This window comes from Salvelinus sp. IW2-2015, linkage group LG15 (assembly GCF_002910315.2).
Source record: "Salvelinus sp. IW2-2015 linkage group LG15, ASM291031v2, whole genome shotgun sequence".
NCBI classification, from domain to species: Eukaryota; Metazoa; Chordata; class Actinopteri; order Salmoniformes; family Salmonidae; genus Salvelinus; species Salvelinus sp. IW2-2015.
The window spans coordinates 50,201,005-50,216,153 of NC_036855.1; the positions used below are offsets into that span (position 1 = coordinate 50,201,005).

The 15,149-nt window shown below is 42.1% G+C and overlaps 1 protein-coding gene across 1 annotated transcript in view; it reads left to right on the top strand.

Moving 5' to 3' along the window:
* The window catches only part of LOC111974620 (CD151 antigen), a 53,423-nt gene that overhangs the window by 21,334 nt on the left and 16,940 nt on the right, over positions 1 to 15,149 (top strand). Inside the window, exon 3 of the mRNA XM_024002496.2 lies at positions 7,375 to 7,566. Within this exon, the coding sequence (XP_023858264.1) occupies positions 7,375 to 7,566 (192 nt within the window). The remainder of the gene's footprint in view (positions 1 to 7,374; positions 7,567 to 15,149) is intronic.

Genomic DNA, 15,149 nt, shown 5'->3' on the forward strand with positions numbered 1-15,149 from the left:
ATCATCGAGTGTGCTTGACCTACAGCATTCAGTCATTTTTAATTATCATTGTATCTGGAGGTTTACTTTCTCCGGTGTGTTCTAGGTGTCTTGCTCAACCTATTCAGTTTGTTTATTAGCATGTCTCAGTGACCAAAATATTTCTTGGCTATTTGTTTACTGCATCCGTTCTGCATTTGACCCAGTAAACAGTAAAGTGCTTCCCGAGGCGACACGTTTTTTGGGCGTCCTCACTTAAATTTAAAAAGTTCTGGCGTCATTTAGCCCGCAAGCGTTCAACGTTTGCGCCACACGTAGTTTTTTTGGTCTGGTTGTAAGCTGTCGCAGCATTCAACTAGGACAACTATTATAATAATTTATTATTATTATATTTTGATTGTCTTACTTACGATTTCCTTACTTCAAATAGGTCTTCGGCTGAGAGCCTTTATACATTTTATTTATTTATTTATTTTCTCTTCTCAAAGCCTGTAATAAGACTGGAATTATATTATATACATTACAAGTGGTGCTTTTGTAATTTTTTCGTTTGCACAAGGGATTCACTTTTATTTATTTTTATTTAAAACTGATTATCTTTGTTTTTGCTGTTTGATCCACCAACAAAACGCGACTTTAAAGAGCGGGATGTGGGTTTTAGGTTTACAGACCACCTCTCACAGACATACTGTGCGAAGAGAACATGTTCTATTCTAGGCTTGTTACCTCGGTTTGGAAGGTATTGTCTGGGATGGGGGAGGGTGGGGGAGGGCGTTGAATTGTTCAGTTTTAATTGTTGTCATTCTGTTCTTTCGTTTTTTTCCCCTGTACTTTTTCCAACATCTACCACCGTACTTATTACTCTTGGAACAATTATTCTGGGGTTATTGGCTGCGCTCATTCTTTTCCCATTCTATGCTCTAATGACAGGGTTGTATACGGGAATGCCCAGAGGGGCCAAAACAATGCGATCAGTTAATTTGCTGGAACATCAAAGCGGTTAATAACCCAGTGAAGCGTAAGAGGTTGTTGACACACTTTAAAGCGTATTTGATATGCAAATATTGCATTTCTTACAAGAGACTCACCTTGCAGGACTGCGGTGTGAAGCACTTAGATGAGTTAGGACTGGGTTGGTCAAGTGTTTCCACTCTAACTCATAGTAAATCAAGAGGGGCTTAGCATTTGTGGTTGATAAGCTACTCCCTTTAGGTTATCGCTGATCCTAAGTACGATACGTCATTAGTAACCGGTAAACTGTTTTGCATTAAGGTTGATGTGCTTATTGATTGTGACCTGCGGATGCCTTGTTCATCTTGCCGGGGCAGAGACTAAGGTGTGAGCTTGTTTTTTTATTTTTAAATTTTGTTCACGCCTACATGAATAATAATAATTTTATTTTTTATTTTAAAGCATTGTAAACTTTTCATTTTTGGTCCAGTGGATGGTTGGTCTGTGGCCTTGACTGTCTGTGAGTGGTTGCATTTCTCCACCCCATCCCTTGACTGTTTACAGGAACAATGGTGAGGTGTTTGCTCTGTCCCTATACTATAGATTGCCCTTTAACCTTTGTAGCCTTCTGCCTGGTGTGTTTAACTTGTCTAAAGTATGGTATCTTTAAAGCTATTTTTTTTTAATGTATTATTTGTATTTTTTTCTAGTTGAGTATATTATTTATATTGCTTTGTCTTGTCTGTGTGTGTAAAACTTAATAAACAGAGTTTTCAAAAACAAAAAAATGGTTGTCTAGCAATGATCAACAACCAATTTGACAGATCTTGAAGAATTTTCAAAAGAATAATGAGCAAATATTGCACAATCCAGTTGTGCAAAGCTCTTTGAGACATACCCAGAAAGACTCACAGCTGTAATCGCCAAAGGTGATTCTAACATGTCTTGATTCAGGGGTGTGAATACTTATGTAAATTAGATTTCCATATTTAATTTTCAATAAATTTGTTAAGATTTCTAAAATCATGTTTTTTTTTAATTCAGGCTGGAAAACCAAATGTGGAATAAATCAAGGTGTATGAATACTTTCTGAAGGTACTGGGGCTTTATCACTAGCTAGCATGTCATTCAGGGACAAGGGCCGTTTCAGCTATCAGTTTGTTCCAAGTAATAATTTAAGACTAAAGAAATCTGTAGGACAAGTAGTGTAAAGCTAATACAGTCATCAAGGCAGGACCGTCTAATTTCATTCATACTGACAAATAAGAAATGCCACATTATCCCTGTCAATAGTTGGAGTAGGATAATTTCAGGATGTTCATTTTCTAACTCACAAACTACATTCCTTTGCTATTATGGTTTATTGTATTCCTTCTTGTCTCACTTTTTTCTCACATAATCTATTCAGCTCTCCTGTGTCCTGCTCCCAGAGATCAACCAAGTGCTATTCACTAAGCATGCGCTGATTCACTCACCTGTGAGGAGATCCATCTTACTGAAGTTTGAACTAGCCCTGCCGTCACTATTTAGACATTGGGATGACATAAGCATTTGCCTGTTGTCTATTTTGTGGGTTTTGTCTTACACAGTCTAGTACATTTTAGATTTGAAGAACACCAACTACAGATACACGTACGTGCTTGTTTGAGGATCTCAAAGACTGAATAACAGATGACAAATAGATGATTTTACTATTGTAACATCCTGGGGTGAGAATTCTATTGTTCCCATCAGGTGTCCAGGTTTTTGCCAAGAGTGTGCAAAGCTGTCATCAAGGGAAAGGGTGGTTACTTTGAAGAATGTCAAATATAAAATATTTTTGGATTTTTTTAACACTTTTTTGGTTACTACATGATTCCATATGTGTTATTTCATAGTTTTGATGTCTTCACTATTATTCTACAATGTAGAACATAGTAAAAATAAAGAAAAACCCTGGAATAAGTAGGTGTGTCCAAACTTTTGACTGGTACTGTATGTTATGGAAAACATGTCTCACACGCAGTCATAGTTAGTAGAATAAAGAATGGGTTGGCAAGATTTTGGCACCGTCAATTTTTAGAATCTTAGTCGGAAAGTTATTGATTTAAAACACCTAAATATACTCACATTGAGTATGGTTACATGAACACAATAATACTGTGAATAGTCAGATTTATTATAATAATTAGATTTAAACATTTACATGCTTTGCCAGCAGAACGATTTCCCTATTAATCCTGTTTACATGGACACGTCTGAAATCAGAAACGTTCTACCAATGCGACCATGTTATTTTTGTGAAGAATATTTGATTCTGAGTTCAGACATATATAAAGTTTGTATGTGAAAACTATTTCTAAGATGCATATTTTCAGTTTTTCCAACTGTGCTAAAAGAAGCTCACATTGCTTGTGCTAAAAGAAGCTCACATTGCTTGTGCTAGAACATGCGCAGATCAAATACGCCGCTATAACTCTGATTAAGGCGTTTACAAGTCTTAATAATTCGAAAGATTGCTCAGAAAAACACGTTTTTAATCAGCACATGCTTACTTCGATTATGACCTTAAACCGATTTTAAGATAAGCAGAGTGCGGTGTTTAATTGACTAATGCCATAACCAGCCTACTGCCATAATCAGTTTAATATCAAATTATTTGTGTGCATGTAAACGTACTCATTCAATGAACATTTAGTATTTGAAACTTAAACAGTAGTTTTCTAACTGCTTTTTCTTATAATCCTACAGGCTCTTTATCATTCTCTATTCCTTATATTCCAATGCATCAAACATTATGCATGCCCATCATGGTATTCGGTAGCTGCTATTTGAGGACTCATCTGGTTTAGAAATCAAACTCTGGTTATTACAGAGCCCTTTGTACAACCATTTTTTGAAAATATTTTATTGCAAGGTATGCTATATGTATTGGCTAATATGCTTATGCAGTTGTCATTTTCTAAAACCTCCATTCTAATCAGTGGTGTAAAGATACTTTAAAGTACTACTTAAGTCGTTTTTTGGGGTGTCTGTACTTTACTTTACTATTTATATTTTTGACAACTTTTACTTCACTACATTCCTAAAGAAAATGATTTACTTTTTACTCCATACATTTTCCCTGACATTGAAAAGTACTCATTACATTTTGAATGCTTAGCAGGCCAGAACAATTGTAAAATCCATGCACTTATCAAGAAAACATCCCTCTAATCTGGTGGACTCCCTTAAAGATATATTCTCCTTAATGCAACCGCTGTGTCAGATTTCAAAAAAGCTTTACAGCGAAAGCACACCATGGAATGATCTGAGTACAGCGCTCAGCCACCAAAACAAGCCATACAGATACCCGCCATGTTGTGGAGTCAACAGAAGTCAGAAATAGTATTATAAATATTCATTTACCTTTGATCTTCATCGGAATGCACTCCCAGGAATCACAGTTCCACAATAAATGTTTGTTTGATAAAGTCCATAATTTATGTCCAAATACCTCCTTTTTGTTTGCACGTTTAGTTCACAAATCCAAATTCACAAGGCGCAGGCACTTATTCCAGACAAAGTCAAAACAGTTCCATTACAGTTCGTAGAAACATGTCAAACGATGTATAGAATCAATCTTTAGGATGTTTATATCATAAATCTTCCAACCGGACAATTCCTTTTTCTTTAGAAATGAAAGGGAACGCAGCTCGCTCTCACTGCTGCGCGCGTGACTTAACTCATGGCATTCTGCCAGACCCCTTAGTCAAACAGCTCTTATTCGCTCCCCCTTCACAGTAGAAGCCTGAAACAAGGTACTAAAGACTGTTGACATCTAGTGGAAGCCTTAGGAAGTGCAATCGGGCCAAATTTACACTATCTTGGATAGGCAATTACTTAAATCTACAAACCTCAGATTTCCCACTTCCTGGTTGGATTTTTTCTCAGGTTTTTGCCTGCCATATGAGTTCTGTTATACTCACAGATATCATTCAAACAGTTTTAGAAACTTCAGAGTTTTCTATCCAAATCTACTAATAATATGCATATCTTAGCTTCTGGGCCTGAGTAGCAGGCAGTTTACTATGGGCACCTTATTCATCCAAGCTACTCAATACTGTCCCCCAGCCATAAGAAGTTAACACACATGCTTCGGTTGTCGTTTGTAAATGATGTTGGAGTGTGCCCCTGGCTATCTGTAAATAATAAAAACAAGAAAATGGTGCTCTCTGGTTTGCTTAATATAAGGAATTTGAAATGATTTATACTTTTTACTTTTGATACTTAAGTATACAMAAAACCTAACACTGTTAGACTTTTACTCAAGTCATACTTAAGTCATTTTCTGTTAAGGTATCTTTACTTTTACTTAAGTATAACAATTGAGTACTTTTTCCACCACTGATTCTAGCATGCAGTACCCCTTCACTTTTTCCACATTTTGTTATATTACAGCCTTATTCTAAAATGGATTAAACAACATTTTGCCCATCAATCTACATACAATACCCCAGCAAAAAACAGTTTTTTAAAATATTTTTGCAAATGTATAAAAAAAAAAAATCACATTTACGTAAGTATTGAGACCCTTTAGTCAGTACTTTGTTGAAGCACCTTTGGCAGTGATTACAGCCTTCTTGGGTATGACGCTACAAGCTTGGCACACCTGTATTTGGGGAGTTCCTCACATTCTTCTCTGCAGATCCTTTCAAGCTCTCAGGTTGGATGGGGAGCGTCGCTGCACAGCTATTTTCAGGTCTCCAGAGATGTTCGATCGTGTTCAAGTCTGGCCTCAGGCTGTGCCACTCAAGGACATTCAGAAACTTGTCCACTCCTGTGTTGTCTTGGCTGTGTGCTTAGGGTCGTTGTCCTGTTTGAAGGTGATCCTTCGTCCCATTCTGAGGTCCTGAGCGCTCTGGATCTCTCTACTTTGCTCCGTTCATCTTTCCCTTGATCCTGACTGTCTCCCAGTCCATGCCGCTGAAAAACATCCCTACAGCATGGTGCTGCCATGGTGCTGCCACCATGCTTCAGCATAGGAATGGTGCCAGGTTTTCTCCAGACGTGATGCTTGGCATTCAGGCCAAAGAGTTCAATCTTGGTTTCATCAGACCAGAGAATCTTGTTTCTCATGATCTGATCTCATATGCCTTTTACTGAGAAGGGGCTTCCATCTGGCCACTCTATAAAGGCCTGGAGTGCTGCAGAGTGCTGCAGAGATGGTTCTCCCATCTCCTTGACCAAGGCCCTTCTCCCCCGATTGCTCAGTTTGGCCGGACGGCCAGCTCTGGGACGATTCTTGGTGGTTCCAAACTTCTTCCATTTAACAATGATGGAGGCCACTGTGTTCTTAGGGACCTTCAATGCTGCAGAAATGTTTTGGTATCCTTCCCCAGTTCTATGCCTCGACACAATCCTGTCTCTGAACTCTACGTACAATTCCTTTGACTTCATAGCTTGGTTTTTGCTCAGATATGCGCTGTCAACTGTGGGATCTTATATCGACAGGTGTGTGCCTTTTCACAATCATGTCCAATCAATTGAATTTACCCCAGGTGGACTCCAATCAAGTTGTAGAATCATCTCAAGGATGATCAATGGAAACAGGATGCACCTGAGCTCAATTTTGAGTCTAATATCAAAGGGTCTGAATACTTATGTAAATAAGGTAAATTTTGAAAAACCTGTTTTCGCTTCGTCATTATGGATTATAGTGTGTAGATTGAGGAAAACATTTATTTTGATCCATTTTAGAATAAGGCTGTAACATAACAAAATGTGGAAAAAGTTAAGGGGTCTGAATAATTTCCGAATGCTCTGTATATCTTTCTATCTACATGCATTTATTTGGGTTTCTATGCTAATTATTTGATTGCATGTTTATTTAAGCCTGCAGCTAGTTCTTTGTTCTTTATTGAATTCACGGACAGAGATTGCTAATGAAACACTAGCTTCCTGAGCAGGCACATTGACATTTACAGTATTAGTTGGCTTGGCTAGTCAACTGTAACATTGGCGAGCTTTCAATAGTTAACTCTCCATATGATCAAGACCATTCATATTGCATGCTGCATATTTCAAGTGCACTCGAAAACCGATATCTTATTTCAGTCTTTGGGAGCTAACGTTAGATCCTCTTAACACACTGAAAGCAGATCAGAGGCTGTGTTTACATCTTAGAAGCAGGCCATTGGCTGCCTTCATCAAGAGGGGTATGTGCAGGAGTTCTAATTGGTTCCAAGTTTAGCAGTTTGCAAGTTTTCCTGAAGACTTTTGAGATTATACTTTTTCAAATGTACTTTTTTTMGAAGAATTGAAGGTGACAACAAATTTTACAGTAATCATAAGAATATTTCATTGTCGTATACAAAAAATCAGCTCCTCCCTCGACGTAGATCGAGCAACTTCACTGTTTTCGGTGTCAGCCCACTACCTACTAGCCTATGTGTCTAATTCTTCCTCTGTACTTTGTCCTCCCAGCTGGCAGGGGGCGTGGTTATGGCGGTGGGCATCTGGACGCTGGTGGAGAAGAGTGACTACATCAGCCTGCTCTCCTCCGCGACCTACGCCGCCTCCGCCTATATCCTAATCCTTGCCGGGGCCATCGTCATGGTGACGGGAGTGTTGGGCTGCTGCGCCACCTTCAAGGAGCAGAGGAGGCTGCTGAGAGTGGTAAGTGTTGACCCTCAATTATGCACAGACGTTTGCATGAACACGCGTTCACTCACACACACACACGGGTGACACAAGTGGAAACTCTGTCCCAACCAGGACGCAAACTCCCAATCCTCCACACCGTAACACAACATGAAACTTTATTTGCCACGTGCACAGGATACAACGGGTGTAAAACATTAGTCAAATTCATTCTTACCTTGAGAGCTCTTTACCAACAATGTAGTGATAATAATATAGATCATATATATATATATATATTRCCCCCCCCCCCCCCACCTTTATTTAACCAGGTAGTCCAGTTGAGAACAAGTTCTCGTTTACAGCTGCGACCTGGCCAAGATAAAGCAAAGTAGTGCGACACAAACAACAACACAGAGTTACATATAGAAAAAACAAACGTACAGTCAATAACACAATAGGGGGGGAAAAGTCTATATACAGTGTGTGCAAACGGCATGAGGAGGTAAGGCAATAAATAGGCCATAGTTGCGAAGTAATTACAATTTAGCAATTTAACACTGGAGTGATAGATGTGCACATGATGATGTGCAAGTAAAAATACTGGTGTGCAAAAGAGCAAAAACTAAATAAGAACAATATGGGGATGAGGTAGGTAGATTGGATGGGCTATTTACAGCTGCAGCAATTGGTTAGCTGCTCAGATAGTTGATGTTTAAAGTTAGTGAGGGAGATAAGTCCCCAACTTCAGCGATTTTTGCAATTCGTTCCAGTCATTGGCAGCAGAGAACTGGAAGGAAAGGCGGCCAAAAGAGGTGTTGGCTTTGGGGATGACCAGTGAGATATACCTGCCGGAGCGCGTGCTACGGGTGGGTGTTGTTATCGTGACCAGTGAGCTGAGATAAGGCGGAGCTTTACCTAGCAAAGACTTATAGATGACCTGGAGCCAGTGGGTCTCGACGAATATCTAGCGAGGGCCAGCCGACGAGAGCATACAGGTCGCAGTGGTGGGTGGTGTATGGGGCTTTGGTGACAAAACAGGTGGCACTGTGATAGACTGCATCCAGTTTGCTAAGTAGAGTGTTGGAGGCTATTTTGTAAATGACATCGCCGAAGTCGAGGATTGGTAGGATAGTCAGTTTTACGAGGGTATGTTTGGCGACGTGAGTGAAGGAGGCTTTGTTGCGAAATAGGAAGCCAATTCTAGATTTAATTTTGCATTGGAGATGCTTAATGTGAGTCTGGAAGGAGAGTTTACAGTCTAACCCGATACCTAGGTATTTGTAGTTGTCGACATATTCTAAGTCAGAACCGTCCAGAGTAGTGATGCTGGTCGGGCAGGCGGGTGTGGGCAGTGATCGGTTGAAAAGCATGCATTTAATTTTTACTAGCGTTTAAGAGCAGTTGGAGGCCACGGAAGGAGTGTTGTATGGCATTGAAGCGCGTTTGGAGGTTTGTTAACACAATGTCCAAAGAAGAGTCAGAATGGTGTCTTCTGCATAGAGGTGGATCAGGGAGTCACCCGCAGCAAGAGCGACATCGTTGATATATACAGAGAAAAGAGTCGGCCCGAGAATTGAACCGTGTGGTACCCCCATAGAGACTGCCAGAGGTCCGGACAACAGGCCCTCCGATTTGACACACTGAACTCTATCAGAGAAGTAGTTGGTGAACCAGGCGAGGCAGTCATTTGAGAAACCAAGACTGTTGAGTCTGCTGATAAGAATACGGTGACTGACAGTCGAAAGCCTTGGCCAGGTCGATGAAGACTGCTGCACAGTACTGTCTTTTATCGATGGTGTGATATGTTTAATACCTTGAGCGTGGCTAAGGTGCACCCATGACCAGCTCGGAAACCGGATTGCACAGCGGAGAAGGTACGGTGGGATTCGAAATGGTCAGTGATCTGTTTATTAACTTGGCTTTCGAAGACTTTAGAAAGGCAGGGCAGGATGGATATAGGTCTGTAACAGTTTGGGTCATGAGTGTCACTCTCTTTGAAGAGTGATGACCGCGGCAGCTTTCCAATCTTTAGGATCTCGAGGCGATACGAAAGAGAGGTTGAACAGACTGGTAATAGGGGTTGCAACAATGGCGGCGGATAATTTTAGAAAGAGAGGGTCCAGATTGTCTAGCCCAGCTGATTTGTACGGGCCAGGTTTTGCAGCTCTTTCAGAACATCTGCAATCTGGATTTGGGTGAAGGAGAAGCTGGGGAGGCTTGGGCAAGTAACTGCGGGGGGTGCGGAGCTGTTGGCCGGGTTTGGGGTAGCCAGGAGGAAAGCATGGCCAGCCGTAGAGAAATGCTTATTCAAATTCTCGATTATCGTGGATTTATCGGTGGTGACAATGTTTCCTAGCCTCAGTGCAGTTGGCAGCTGGGAGGAGGTGCTCTTATTCTCCATGGACTTTACAGTGTCCCAGAACTTTTTTGAGTTTGTTGCAGGAAGCAAATTTCTGCTTGAAAAAGCTAGCCTTGGCTTTTCTAACTGCCTGTGTATATTGGTTTCTAACTTCCCTGAAAAGTTGCATATCGCGAGGACTATTCGATGCACAGGATGTTTTTGTGCTGGTCGAGGGCAGTCAGGTCTGGAGTGAACCAAGGGCTATATCTATTCTTAGTTCTACATTTTTTGAAAGGGGCATGCTTATTCAAGATGGTGAGGAAATGACTTTTAAAGAACGACCCGTCATCCTCTACCGACGGGATGAGGTCAATATCCTTCCAGGATACCCGGGCCAGGTCGATTAGAAAGGCCTGCTCGCAAAAGTGTTTTAGGGAGCGTGTGACAGTGATGAGGGGTGGCCGTTTGACCGCGGATCCATAGCATATGCAGGCAATGAGGCAGTGATCGCTGAGATCCTGATTGAAAACAGCAGAGGTGTATTTGGAGGGCAAGTTGGTCAGGATAATATCTATGAGGGTGCCCATGTTTATGGATTTAGGGTTGTACGTGGTGGGTTCCTTGATAATTTGTGTGAGATTGAAATAATCAAATATAAAAAAAAAAACACAAGTAAGATATAAGTTGAAGAAACACAAGAATGCTAGTGTATATAGATGTCAGAGCCAGTACCTTTATTCAATATGCAGGGATACTGGGGTGGTTGAGGTAGGTTTATACATGAAAGTGACTGGTAGTAGGATATACATGGAAACAGGTCTGAAAAGTGACTGGTAACAGGAATATATAAATACTTATGGTAATATACTAATGGTATTATATACATGTAAACTGGAGTGATAGTGACCAGTAGCAAGATACGGTAAATACGGAAATCAATAATCTATGAACAGCTGTGTAATGGTAGTAATACATCTCATCAATAATCATTTTAGCAGCAGCGTTGCTGTGAGGGGGTGTGTGCATGTGGGTGTAAGTGTGTGGCGTCAGTAATGGGTGTTTTGAGTAAGAGTGACAGTGAAGGTGTGTGTGTGTGTGTGTCTGAGTGGGTAGAGACCTGTGGATGGGCATAGTCAGTGTGGATAAGCTGTGGGAGAGGGAGAGCAGTAGCTGTTAGCCATTTTAAGTAGAAGCTGTATACTAGTCTGTTGGTCTGTGCCTTGATGCACTGGTACTGCCTGCCGAATGGGAGCATGGAGAACAGTCCATGTCTCAGGTGGCTGGAGTCTTTGGCAATTTTCTGGGCCTTTCTCAGACACCACCCGGCATGTACATCGTGGATGACTGGGAGCTCACCCGCACCACCCTCTGGCACTGCCTTGCCTTCTCCATGACTGTGTTGGTGTGAGTGGACCATGTTAAGTCCTCAGTGATGTGGACACAGAGGAACTTGAAGCTCTTGACCGTCTCTGCTGCGGCCCTGTGGATGGGGGATGTACACACCCACGGTTTTCTATATTCCATGATRAGCCCCTTGGTCTTGCTGACGTTGAGAGAGAGGTATCCGATCTCCTCCTTGTAGGCTGTCTCATCGCCGATGATGATCAGGCCTASCACCATCGTGTCGTCAGCAAACTTGATGATGGAGTTGGAGTTGTGTGTGGCTACACAGTCGTGGGTAAACAGGGAGTACAGGAGGGGGCTAAGCACACAGCCCAGGGCAGCCCCATGTTGAGGGTCAGCATGGCAGAGGTGTTGTTAGCTACTCTCACCACATGTGGTTGGCCCGTCAGGAAGTCCAGGATCCAGTTGCGGAGGGAGGTGTTCAGTCCCAGGGTCCCGAACGAGTTTGACGAGCTTGGAGGGCACTATGGTGTTGAACATTGATTGAGCTGTAGTCGATGAACAGCATTCTCACATAGGTATTCATTTTGTCCAGGTGGGAGAGGGCAGTGTGGAGTGTAATTGAGACTACATCTTCTGTAGATGAGCGGTATGCAAATTGGAGTGGGTTGTCTGGGATGATGGCGTTGATGTGTGCCACAGAAGGAAAGTGAGCTCTCAGAAGGAGATCACAGAAGGAGAGAGCTCATAGGAGAGCACAGAAGGAGAGAGAGAGAGAGAGAGCTCATAGGAGAGCACAGAAGGAGAGAGAGAGCGCTCATAGAAGGAGAGTACAGAAGTAGAGAGAGAGAGAGCTCATAGAAGGAGAGCACAGAAGGAGAGAGAGCACAGAAGGAGAGAGAGCACAGAAGTTGAGAGCTCATAGGAGAGAGCTCATAGGAGAGAGCTCATAGGAGAGCTCATAGAAGGAGAGAGGGCTCACAGAAGGAGAGCACAGAAGTGGAGAGAGAGCTCACAGAAGGAGAGCATAGAAGGGGAGAGAGCGCTCACAGAAGGTGAGCACAGAAGGGGGGGAGAGAGCGCTCACAGAAGGTGAGCACATAAGGGGAGTGAGAGCGCTCACAGAAGGTGAGCACAGAAGGGGGGGGGAGAGCGCTTACAGAAGGTGAGCACATAAGGGGAGGGAGAGCGCTCACAGAAGGTGAGCACAGAAGGGGAGAGAGAGCGCTCACAGAAAGTGAGCAGAGAAGGGGAGAGAGTGTGCTCACAGAAGGGGAGCACAGAATGGGAAAGAGAGCGCTCACATAAGGAGGGGTCTGGTATGAGCACAGTCCATTCTTCTGGGCAGAATTGACAGGGAGGTGGCACAGAGAGTGGAGGGAAACTGTTTTCCTTCCAAGCAGACAAAATTTATACCACTGGCTGACTCAGAAAACCCCAGAGGCAATGAACGGAAAACTGACCTCATACTCTGACTGGCCAGAGCCCTACAAGGCTGTCATAGACAGAGCAGAACTGTGCTGGAAGCAGAGGCAAACTTAAAGGGGTAGTGCACCTAAATTAGATAATTTGTTGTTTTCCTCAKCTTAGAAGTAATTCAATGTGAATGGGTTATGAATGACTGTCATTTACAATAACACTTTCATTACTATCCTGTGGTGGCCATAGAAAATATTCACATTGATTACTCTAAAGCAATAGGTGGTAAGGTGCCCTTGTCTCAGAATGACAAGAATACACTGAATACTTTTTTTTATTTTAGACATGGTGCAAATTAGGTCTAGATCAATGCTTGCTGACAACATGTTGCCAAATCATTTTAGGTCGGTGAGGAACAGAACTAGGTCAACAGAGCCTGTGTGGTGCGTCTGGTTTCTCAAAATTTGAATTCAAGTGATATCTAGGTATTCACATAGGACAATTGTTTTCCATATCAAGTCGAACATGGAATTTTGAGGAAACCAATACTAACTCCTCAATGACTTTAGTTATTTAGTAATAATAGGATCTCTATCCAGTCCTTACCCTGACCTTTTGAGCGTTATATTCCTTAGTGAAGGTACAAGGGAGGAGTAGTTGAAACGGCCTAATTCAGTATTATTCATTCACATTGGGTAAGGTTTCTCAAACGATTTTGTTATCAGCTCCTGTTCTAGATGGGCCTCTACTCTATGTCCACGTTTGATCCCAAACATATGCTGTGGCTTTTGTGTGTTTGAGTGTTGGAATGCAGAGCGCATCCCAAGGAGTTACGATTAGGCCGATGAATCATGCTGAAGGAATGAACTTGTCAGGAGGGAGGGCGGGGAGAGATGGTTAGGAAGGAAAAGAGAGAAGAGGGGTGTGAGTCTGTGTGTGAGTTTGTGTGCGTGCGAGTAACTTAACCATGTTCCATAAGGGCGAGACGACTGTCAAATCGGTCGTSTACCTCCGATGTCTACCTCCGATGTCTTGCCTCTCAGCAGCTATGTCACAGCGGTGTGTGTGTGTCTGTGTCTCTCTCGCTCTCTGTGCGTGTTAGGGTTGGGAGATGTCAATCTTTGTCCTATCGTGATTATGTACCAATAAAACATTGTGATATACGATGCTATCGCCCCGTATTGGCAAACCCCCCCCTCCCAAATGTATTTATTTATTTATATTTGAAAGTTTTTGTTTTTTTTAAACAGCAAAAATTTCAGTTGGGCTACAGTGAGGAAATCGAATGGAACTGGACGATTCTTGATGGAATATGTTGTTGAAAGCCTGGGCATTGGCTAAGTGCAGGCATATAATTTCTAATATTGCTTTCTGGCGGAGGTGTGTATGTGTGGAGCGCGTGTATGTGTGGCGTGCTGTGATGGAGTATTGACTGTCTGATGAGGAATAGGGCAATCTTACCGTAGTTATGTGGGCTGGATAGAATCAATCTACCACAGAGCCATATCTACAGTATACAGTTGAAGTCGGACGTTTACATACACCTTAGCTAAATACATTTAAACTCAGTTTTTCACAATTCCTGACATTTAATCCTTGTAAAAATTCCCTGTCTTAGGTCAGTTAGGATCACCACTTTATTTTAAGAATGTGAAATGTCAGAATAATAGTAGAGAGAATGATTTATTTCAGCTTTTATTTATTTCATCAAATTCCCAGTGGGTCAGACGTTTATATACAATCATTTAGTATTTGGTAGCATTGCCTTTAAATTGTTTAACTTGGGTCAAACGTTTAGCGTAGCCTTCCACAAACTTCCCACAATAAGTTGGGTGAATTTTGGCCCATTCCTCCTGACAGAGCTGGTGTAACTGAGTCAGGTTTGTAGGCCTTCTTGCTCGCACACGCTTTTTCAGTTCTGCCCACAAACTTTCTATAGGATTGTGGTCAGGGCTTTGTTATGCCGACTCCAATACCTTGACTTTGTTGTCCTTAAGCCATTTTGCCACAACTTTGGAAGTATGTTTGGGGTCATTGTCCATTTGGAAGACCCATTTGCGACCAAGCTTGATCTTCCTGACTGATGTCTTGAGATGTTGCTTTAATATATCCACATAATTTTCCTACCTCATGATGCCATCTATTTTGTGAAGTGCACCAGTCCCTCCTGCAGCGAAGCACCCCCACAACATGATGCTGCCACCCCCGTGCTTCACGGTTGGGGTGGTGTTCTTCGGCTTGCAAGCATCCCCCTTTTTCCTCCAAACATAACAGTTCTATTTTTGTTTCATCAGACCAGAGGATATTTCTCCAAAAACTATGATATTTGTCCCCATGTGCAGTTGCAAACCGTAGTCTGGCTTTTTTTATGGTGGTTTTGGAGCAGTGGCTTCTTCCTTGCTGAGCGGCCTTTCAGGTTATGTCGATATAAGACGAATTTTACTGTGGATATAGATACTTTTGTACCTGTTTCCTCCAGCATCTTCACAAGGTTCTTTGATGTTGTTCTGGG